Source organism: Panthera pardus, unplaced genomic scaffold (genome assembly GCF_024362965.1).
Source record: "Panthera pardus isolate Hobbes unplaced genomic scaffold, ASM2436296v1 HiC_scaffold_21, whole genome shotgun sequence".
NCBI classification, from domain to species: Eukaryota; Metazoa; Chordata; class Mammalia; order Carnivora; family Felidae; genus Panthera; species Panthera pardus.
In genome coordinates this window covers 17749896-17761056 of record NW_026526777.1, presented here as the reverse complement: position 1 = coordinate 17761056, position 11161 = coordinate 17749896, and the positions used below count along the sequence as shown (strand labels likewise).

Below are 11161 nucleotides of genomic sequence, written 5' to 3'. Positions count from 1 at the left end.
AAAAAAAAAATGTATCTGGCATGCAGCTATTAAATTCATAAATGTCCACTCCCTACCTCTTCTATCTCAATAGCAAAAAATTGGAATAAGTTTGGGTCATCTTTTTAGGGATCATAATTCATCCTGAGAGCCTTGCCACACGTTTATACTTGTTTTATTATTTGGTTATAGAACTTAAGATGCAGTAAAACCTAATGATTCCACAATTCCAAAATATATTCTGAATCCCTGAGTAGATTACATTGTGCTGATAGAACTTGGACAACAGGAAGTAGTAGTAAATACAGGTTTATTTTAAGTTATTTGCATACTAAGGTATGATACAGGGGGCCCTGGGTGTCTCAGTTGGTTAAGCATCCGACTCTTGATTTTGGCTCAAGTCATGATCTCATGGGTCATGAGATCGCGTCCCATGTCAGGCTCTGTGCTGACAGTGTGGAGCCTGCTTTGGATTCTCACTCTCCCTCTCTTTCTGCCCTTCCTCCTCCCCTGCGTGCTCTCTCTTTCTGTCTCTTTCAAAATAAACAAATATTTTACAAAATAGGCATGATAGATAAATTCAAGAAACCAGAACTTGTGACTTTAGTGAAGATTCTGGAAAGGCTAGTTGCTCTACTTTGCAACCCTTACCATAAGGTAAAGGTAGTCTAATATCATAGATAACATAGATTTTCATATTTAACCTCGGTTTTCTAAAACTAAAAAGTTATAGGGAAGCAGAGGAAGCATTCATATTCAACAAATATTATTACAATTCGTATTCACAAGCATCAGTTGAGTTTAAGACACACTATATATAAGTTCTTTATGCAAAATTTTCATTAAATCTCCGTTATCCTTAAGAAAAGTATTATTTCACATTTACCTATAAAAAAACTAAAAAGATCGGTCCAAATCCCATAGCTTTTAAGTTCTGAAGTTAGTGTCTGACACTAAGTAGCTATTGTGCTAAGCCTAAAAATTTGAGTGTTAAATTCAGTCTATAATGTCATAGTAAAGCAAATAAATGGATATTGAGAGGGAAAAAAAATTTAAATGAGGGGCCATAAATTTCAAACTGCTAAGAAGGAGTATTTAGACAGCTCAGAATGGTATAAACGTTTCAACATTCAACATAAATGTTGTCTCCCAAAAATACACTTCTTAAACCTTAAACTGTATTGCCCCTACTTTCAAAAGTGATATAATATTTATTAAGAATTCCATATTAAATTGCTGTGCTTTTAATCAGAGTATAAAAATGCCTTGGGGATTACAATAATTTCAACAAATTTTCTTTACTTCATGAAACTGTTTTCCTGTTTACTCATTTAAAAACAAATCTGAATGCTATGTGATGAAATATATTTTCTAATGCAGAACATTTTTTTTAATTTTTTTTCAACGTTTTTTATTTATTTTTGGGACAGAGAGAGACAGAGCATGAATGGGGGAGGGGCAAAGAGAGAGGGAGGCACAGAATCGGAAACAGGCTCCGAGCCATCAGCCCAGAGCCTGACGTGGGGCTCGAACTCACGGACCGCGAGATCGTGACCTGGCTGAAGTCGGACCTTAACCGACTGCGCCACTCAGGCGCCCCTCTAATGCAGAACATTTTAAAGGGACATATCTCCTAGGGAGGAACAGCTCCAAGAAGCAATCAACCCTTCTATTTAAGGCAATCTGCTCTCATGCTTTAGTGTAGAAGGGGTGGATGCATCATTTCCATGAAGTACCTGAAATAAAGAGGTCAAAGAAAATATTTAGATTCTGAGACAGTCATATAAAGTCACAATATAAAATTGGTATAATTTCTCCTTGCTATATCCCTTCTAAGTTTTTAGGCATTATATTACAACTAAAAAAACCATCATAGGGATACCTGGGTAGCTCAGTTGGTGTCTGACTCTTGATTTCAGCTCAGGTCATGATCTCACAGTTCATGGGATAGAGCTCCCGGTCAGACTCCATGCTGACAGTGTGGAGCTTGCTTAGGATTCTTTCTGCCTCTCTGTCTTCCTTTCCCCCACCCCCCGTTTGTGCATTCTCTCTCTCTCTCTCAAAATAAATAAATACACTTTAAAAAGACATATTGTGGGGGCGCCTGGGTGGCTCAGTCAGTTAAGCATCTGACTTTGGCTCAAGTCTTGTACTCACGTTTCGTGAATTTGATTCCCACATCGGGTTCTGTGCTGACTGCCCACAGCCTAGAGCCTGCTTTGGATTCTGTGTCTCCCTCTCTCTCTGCCCCTCCTCTGCTTGCACACTGTCTCTTTCTCAAAAACAAATAAAGATAAAAAAAAAAAAAGACACACTGTAAATAGTGCAAAAAAAGGAGCAATGTTAGTAAAGACTAACATAACTCTTTTTGCCTCTCAACTCTTTATCAGTCTGAAATTACCAATGTACATAAACTAGGATATCTGATTTCATTTCCTATCTCATGATCACTTAAAAACAATGTAAATAGGGGCACCTAGGAGGCTCAGTTGGTAAAGCATCCAACTTAGGCTCAGGTCACGATCTTGTAGTTTGTAGGTTTGAGCACCGCGTTGGGCTCTGTGCTGACAGCTCAGAGCCTGGAGCCTGCTTGGGATTCTGTGTCTCCTTCTCTCTGCCCTTCCCTGCTCACGCTCTGTCTCTCTCTCAAAAATAAACATTAAAAAAAAGACAAAATGTAAATAAATACATAAGTCTAATTTAAAATTGAAAGATCTTTTTTCCACCATGAAAATGCTTTAGTGGTGGTATCTATACAGCAGGTGATGTCAGGACAGGAGCAAGTATATACACAGTGAGACATAGTTGTTGGGGAATAGGTTGTGAGTGATGAAGTTCACAAGGCGTCCGTGCCGTACCAGGTACCAGACAGTTGTAGACCACCTCCTCATCCTTCTCCTCAAACTTACTGTCCTCTTCAGCTGTGGTGTCCTGGAACTACTGGTACTTGGACACAAGGTCATTCGTGTTGTTTTTGGCCTCGGTGGACTCCATCTCATCCATGCCCTTCCTCATGTACTGGTGTAAAATGACCTTGCACCTGAACATGGCCAGGAGCTGCTCCAAGATGTGCTTGAACAGTTCCTCATTGGTCTTGCTGTTGCAGGTGAAGGTGGTCGACATATTTAGCCCCTCGGGTAGGATGTCACAGAGAACTGTTTTCGTGTTGTTGGGGATCCACTTGACAAAATAGCTGCTGTTCTTGTTTTGGAAGTTAAGCATGTCCACCTTAAATAAAACAAATAGTAATCTAGTTAAACAAAAATGAGTTTATTTGGGAATAATGGGAGACTGCAATTTGGGACAACAAACTCTGGAGAACCATAGCAATCCCAAAGAGATAAAGGAAGCTAGCTTTTATTAAGTTGCAGGAGGAAATCGGGGAGGGTTGTTTTAAGTATTAAGTTCATTGGAAGAGAATGAGAGTTTGAGATTGTGACAGCTTCTCATGGGCTGCAAGTGGTGGACAGTTTGTTTGTTACTGGGGTACACAGAAATCTTCCAACTTCTTGTTGGTCATGTAAGCTGAGAGAAGTACCTGTGTGAGAGCTCTCCCTTCATGGCTTCCTGACTCCATATTAAGTCAGGTTTCCTTCACTCATTCTCACAAGTGTCTGCTCATCTACCTTCTTCATGGACATGTGGTCCCTGAAGATGGCTCTTTTTAAACTCTTACACCCTCAAACAGAATTTCACCTCGTTTCTGTTTACTTTATTGTAAACTGGCTGTGATATAATTTTTTTTCCATTTTGTTATTATCACAACTTGTAAAATTCCAGATTTATCATTTCCAAAAGTTTATTCCCAATATAGATGACAAATATCGATTTAAAACAATATTTAAACCAAGCTAACATCAAAAGTGTCATAAGATTTATAATATTTTTGCTAGAATCTGAACTTTTGTAGACATAAAAAGGCATTGTATATAGATAAAATTTATTTTTTTAATGTTTCTGTCTTAGCCTACAAAGTAGAACCTCCGAAATAATATATAGAAGTCATGATTTCATTATCATTAATATATCATGTAATAATATTATTTAAATCCAGAAATTTATTAAGATGCTTTTGTATATTCTCTCTGAAACTCATCATTTCTCTGCACATCATTCTTCTATCTTGGCATCCTTTAATTTCTATTTCCTTTCAATATTCTAATATTAAAATGGTTCCTTTTAATATGGTCTAAAGAATGTTACATTCTACAGGTAGAGGTAACATAAATAACCCAAATTCAAGTAGGAAGTAAGATGTCCATGAGAGAGTCCAAAGTGCTCCTGAAACTGAATTAAAAACAAGTCCATTGTTAGGTGTATGTGTCTCTACATAAAAGATGGTATTTGATTTGGTCCTTTTAAAAGGACAGTCACAACTCTGATCCCCATACTATTTTCTGGGACACAGCTATTTGATAAAGTGTTCATTAGGGGGACTGACTTGTCCTTCAGTGTGTTTGCTAAATATAGAGGTGGTTTTGTTGGTGACTCTCTTACTCATTAAGAATCTATTCAAATTATACTCTTGACTTTAATAAAACACAATTTCCAAATGCTTTTTTTTTTTAACAAAGTCTGAGTTCAATAACCCTTCCTCTTTAGGTAAAAGATAAAATACAAGTAAAACCTACACATAAAATATTGCCTGAGAAAATATTTTTAAAAAGAAACATGTTTTATCATAAAGAATTACTACCATTTGGTTTAATCTGAGATAATCTCATTTGATTAATACATTTATATAAACCAAAAACCTTACTAGGTGGGTACATGCGTGTCTGTGACCCCTATTTACTTAAGAGGGAATCTGATCAGAGGAAGAAGAAATTTTTATGCAAATTTCCATCTTTATAAAATTCATTGATTTACCATTTATATCTTTTCCACTTGATTTGGGAAAATGCAATTACATGATAAATGTCCTTTTCTTATAGACAACCCATATTGTTTATCCTATTTGTTGATTAATGGCCATTTGGGGCGTGTTAATACCAATTACTTGCTTCATATCCTTTTCATCTCAAGTTCTCCAAGAAGGGAGTGCTCCTCCCCAGCCCCATAGATCCACACCACTTTCTTCTTCCCCCTCCTCCAGTTTCCTTCAAGGTCACCTCCTCCAAGTGGCTTATCCTAACCACTCTTTTTACAACCGCATCCCTTTTACTAAAACGTATCTTATTTCTCAGGTACATTTTTTCTCCATAACATATATCGCCTTCTACATTACTGTAAGATTAACTTTGAAAAATTTGGTTGTTTTTCACCACCAGAGTATGAGGTCCATGAAAGAAGTTTTGTTTGCTTACAGAAATACCCCACTGATGTGGTAGGCATTTAACAGGTGTTTTTTGACTGGCTGAATGAAAGGCATCCCAGTACTGCCAAAATATTGTACAGCAAGTTGTTTCACTAAAGCCTCGTTCTGTCACAGTCTTAAAAGGAGCGCAGCTCTGCAGCCGACCCTCTCTGCTTGCATTCTACCTACATTGTAAACACACGAACTATTTCAAAGCAAACAGCATGTCAAAAAGTCAAGCCCATGCTCTCCTTATATCCTAAAAGAACAATGCCTAATCCATAGCAGTTTATTTTTTGCAGAAAGTGCACACATAAAAGAAAAGGTAGAAGATGAGTCTTCTCACATACTACTGAGATGAGTGAAAGAAGGGTTAAATAAAAACCTTTTTACTATAAAAAGCTTTTATAAAAAGCTTTTCGGGGCGCCTGGGTGGCTCAGTCGGTTAAGCGTCCAACTTCAGCTCAGGTCATGATCTCGCGGTCCGCCAGTCGAGCCCCGCGTCGGGCTCTGGGCTGATGACTCAGAGCCTGGATCCTGCTTCCGATTCTGTGTTTCCCTCTCTCTCTGCCCCTTCCCCCGTTCATGCTGTGTCTCTCTCTGTTTCAAAAATAAATAAACGTTAAAAAAAATTTTTTTAAATAAAAAAAAATAATAAATAAAAAAATAAAAAGCTTTTATTTATTTTGAAGTAAAAAGCTTTTATTTCAAAAATGAACACGGGATATGCATTGTTTTTAAAAAGTGAATAAGCTAAGTGACAGTAGACTTTCATTTTTGTAATTGCTTTTTGAAGGTACTTCTTCCCCCTTATTTCTCCTGCATTTATTCCATGTTCTTTTGGTTTCACCCATTTCTTCAATAACTTCACTCAATAACCCCCCCTGAGAAAACTGCCTCTTACAGTGCTTTGATGGTGCTTCCTTCTGAAGATGGTATCACTGAAACTGATAAATCACTTCCGAGAAATATATTTGGCAACTTGGCATACCTCTCCTTCATTTACAGATGTTTCCATTTCATTTCTACCATTTCTTATAAAAATATATCTAGGTGAATTAATTACTGTAAGCAAGCATCAGAATTAAGTGTAGACGGCACCCATGTGAAAAGCTCACAGGTCTAATGATGGATGTTATTTATGCAAAGACCCAGATTCAATGTACCTAGTTATATGGAAAACTCATTTTGGAAAACTTGGCACTTCTTAAATATTTAATAACACTAGGGATTCTTCTAATATTTTAGAAGAAATCTATATCTCCTCTATTTTCCATTACCAAACAAAAGAGCAAAAATTTCCAATAGAAAAAATAAACCATATTGCATATACTATATGCATATATAACATATACTATATACTACATACATTATACTAAATATATAGTCTCATAACTCCCTCAAAGCCCTCAATTTTTCTTTCTCATCAGAACTAGACATGAGTAATTAAAAATTATTTTCCTAGGTTATTATCTCTCTCTGGATTTTACTTTTCCTGTGAGATTAATCAGTCCCCTCCAATTGTTTGTAATTTATCATCTCTTTACACTTCCATGTTTGTTATGACTTAGCCAGTCAATTACCTCTCTTAGTCAATCTTATCTTTTCTTTCTCGTGGTTCTAGTACTGATTTTATACATATTTACAGACAAATAAGAGCAGAGATAACAATTAGTAATGCCATTTTAGGTAACAATTTTGATTTGTAAAAATTTTACTTGAAGTTTAAGAAGTATTACATTTTCCACTGATGATCATTTTTCATCCCCAATGGAAGTACCCTAATACCAGACCCTAATATTTCTTCATATATGACACACACCCTCATATCTAGCAAATGTATTTACTTTCTAGTTTCTAGAATAAGTAAAAGACATAATAATTAAGCCTTGAATGATTGTGAGAGATACAGCTTTGCTCCATATTTACTTTGTAAAAGGGACTGAAAATGAACCATTGTTTAAATATTGCTTTGTGCTATTTTTGTCTTCTATAAGTCTTGCTTTCTGATATTCATCATGACAAATAAGAAGGGCTCCAAACAGGACAATTTATGATTATGTTCTCCTTAGTCTTTTTACCCTGAAAAAAGAATCTTTTTATAGGAGGGATAGAGAGAATATAAAAGGAAATACCATTGTTTCACTACCAAAAGATCTACTTGCTAATATATAGAAATTTATTTGTTATTATTTGTAAAATATCAACACATACATAAGAGTTACTTCTCAAGTCTTGACATATATATAACAATCATTTAACGAAGCATTCTGAAAAAACACCTGTTAATATCTGAAGCATCAAATTAAAAGTTTATACAAATATTGGTCTCCTTGGTCATAGTTATTTAAAAACTTTTCTTCAATACTTAACAAAATGAACCTAAACATTTATTTCCCCTATATCTATTTCTGGATAGACAGATGTTATCTATTTCTGAATAGGAGTCTAGACTGCTAATAGTATATGCTTTTCAAGGTTAGACTCTTTACTTTTAAGATTATTGATCTTGCATATATTTCTACTAAAATTAAGATTTTTCTATCAAACTGTTTTATAACTATCATAAATTAAATATTAATAAAACTGTAGGTGCTTTACAGTTACGGGAATAGGTAAATGACCAAATCATGTTGGAGTGTTCTGGTTTTCTTGAGCTATAAAAAAAGAAGACGAGGTACTAATTTTAGTTAGTAAAATTGTGTTGCAAAACATGAAGAACGAATATCTACCTTATCTATTACAAAATGTTTGCCTTTTAATATCACTTAATTTCAAACATCACTTAATTTTAAAATGCCCTTGGGTATAAATTGTACAACATGTTACACTACGTTATACAAGAACTAAAATAACCTTTACTCGAAGTTGGCAACACTTCAATTAATGCCAGGAATGGGAAAAGAAACACTATAAAAAGTCAGAGTCATTAATAGATTAAAGACTTAAATGTAAGATCTAAAACCATAAAACTCAAAGAAGACAACATAGGGAAAAAACTCCTAGACATTGGCCTTGGCAATGATTTCTTGGATATGACACCAAAAGCACAAGCAATAAAAGCAGATATAGACAAGTGAGATTATATCAAACTAAGAAGTTTCTGTACAGCAAAGGAAATAATCAACAAAATGAAAAAACAACCTACAGAATGGAAGAAAACATTTGCAACCTATATATCCAATAAAATGTTCATATGCAAATTATATAAAGAACATCTACCACTCAGTAGTAAAAATCCAAATAATCCAACTTAAAAAAAGGCAAAGGAAATGAATATATATTTCTCCCAAGAAACATACAAATGACCAAAAAATATATGAAAAGATGCTCAACATAATTAATCATCAGAGGAATGCAAATCAAAACCACAATGAGATATCACCTCATGCCTGTTAAGATGAAGTTTATTTTAAAAAAAAAGATAATTGTTGGTGAGGATATGGATAAAAGGAAACTCATACAACACTGGAAGAAATGGATATTGCTTGATTCATTATGGAGAATAGCATAGAGGTTCCTCAAAAAATTAAAAATAGAACTGTCATGTGATCTAGCAATCCCACTTCTGGGTACATACACAAAGGAATTCCATAAAATGGATTATTCAGTCTTAAAAGTAAAGGAAATCATGCCTTTTGTGACGATATGGATAAACCTGGACATTATTCTAAGTGAAATAAGTCAGACACAGTGAGACAAACTACACAATACCTTCCATAAAGAATTGAAAATAGTCAAGTGTATATAGAAGGAGATAGCAAAATGCTGTTTTCCAGAGACTGGGGGAAGGGAGAAAGGAGAGGTATTAGTTAAAGGGCACAAATTTTGGTTACACAAGTGAATTAATTCTAGGTATCTACTACTATAATGGCAATTGTTAATAGTGTATAGTTTTAAAACTTATGTTAAGTATTAATATTATAAATCATAATCATAATCATAAGAGGACGAGAAAAAACTTTTAAAGGTGATGTATAGGTTTATGGAAAAGACTGGTGTGATGGTTTCATGAGTATATAATTATCTTTAAATTTATAAAGCTATAAACATAAATTATGTAGTTTTATATACCAAAAATAGATTAATGAAAGTCATCATTATTATAGATTAAATATGTATTATTGTATTAATATAAAACTGTTTTAAATACTAGAGGATTGTTATTACACAAGAAAAGAAGCAATCAATAAATTTAAAAGGTAACCTACAAAATAAAAGAAAATGCTGGTAAACTCTATATCTGATAACATATAGTTTATAATATAATATATATCTACACAACATATGTAGAACTCATACAACTAAATAGCAAAGACTAAATAATCCAATTTTAAAATGGACAAAGGATCTGAATAGACATTTTTCCAAAGGAGACATCTAAATGGTCAATTAAGTACAAGAAAATGTGTTCAACTAACAGTGAACTATCTAACAGGGACATTTTTTAAAAGTCCTATTCATATTAGCAACAAAAGAATAAAATACTTAGGAATTGCCTTACGTAAAGAAATGAAAGATTCCGATACTAACATATGAAATACTAGTAAGGGAAATATAAAAAGACATAAATAAATGGAAAGACATTATGCATTCATGGACTGGAAGAATTAATATTATTAAAATATACATACTACTAAAAGTGATCTACAAATTTAATTCACCACTTTCAAAATCCCATGATAATTTCTACAAAAGTAGAAAAAACAATCCTAAAATTTAAATAGTACCCCAAAACTCTGTATAAGCGAAGCAACTTTGACAAGAAAACCAAAGCTGGAAGCATTACACTTCCTGACTTCAAATCACATTACAAAGCTATAGTTATTAAGATAGTGTGACACTAGCATAAAAAATATATAAAGTCCACTGAAACAGAGTAGAGAACCCAGAAATAAACCCACACATTCTAGTCAGCTGAACCTTGACAAAGGTTCCAGGGACAAACAATGAGGAAAGGATACTCTTCAACAACTGCTGTTAGCAAAACTGATATCTACTTGCAAAAGAATGGAATGGGACCACTATCATACCATACTCAAAACTGACTCAAAATGTAAGGCCTGAAACTACAAAATTCTCAGAAAAAAAAAACAGAAGGGAAAACCTTGACCTTGATCTTGGCAATAATTGTTTGGATATGGGACCCAAAACATAAGCAACAAAAGAAAAAAATAGACAAGTGGGATTACTTCAAGCTAAAAAACCTACTGTACCACAAAGGAAATAATCAGAATGGTAAGAAAACCTATAAAATGGAAAAAATATTTTGAAGCATATATCCAATAAAGGGTTAACATACAAAATATATGATGAATTCATATACACTCAATATCAAAATGAAAATAATTAACAAAATGGCCAAAGGACACGAAATAGAAACTTCTCAAAAAAAGAAATTTCGTTGGCTAACAGATATATGAAAAAGTGCTCAATATCTCTCATCATTAGGAAAATGCAAATTAAAACCACAATAAGATGTCACCTTAGAATGGCTATTATAAAAAGGACAATGGATAAGAAGTGCTGGTGAGGATATGGAGTAAAGGGATCTTTGTATGTGTCTGGCGGGAATATAAATGAGTCCAGCCATTACATAAAATAGTATGGCAGTTCCTCAAGTAATTAAAAATAGAATTACCATGAGATCCAGAAATCTAGTTTCTGGGTATATCGAAAGGATCTAAAATCAGGATTGTGAAGATACATCTGTATGTTCATGTTTTGTGCAGCAGTATTCACAGTAGACTATTTATGGAAACAACCTACATGTCATTTGACAGATGAATGAAGAAAATGTTTTATGGATAGATGGATATTGATAGAATAATGTCTCTCTCTATATCTCTCTGTGTGTCTCTGCCTTTCTCTATATATTATAATACA

At 34.0% G+C, this 11161-nt stretch overlaps 1 protein-coding gene across 1 annotated transcript; it reads right to left on the bottom strand.

Moving 5' to 3' along the window:
• Positions 1–2916: 2916 nt before the first annotated feature.
• LOC109276695 (tubulin beta chain-like) lies at positions 2917–3620 on the bottom strand. Its single transcript, XM_019465798.2, has 2 exons — positions 3588–3620; positions 2917–3207 (listed from the first exon to the last, which is right to left on the bottom strand). Exons 1-2 carry the CDS (start codon positions 3618–3620, stop codon positions 2917–2919), a joined length of 324 nt encoding a protein of 107 aa, XP_019321343.2.
• Between the last annotated feature and the right edge of the window lie 7541 nt (positions 3621–11161).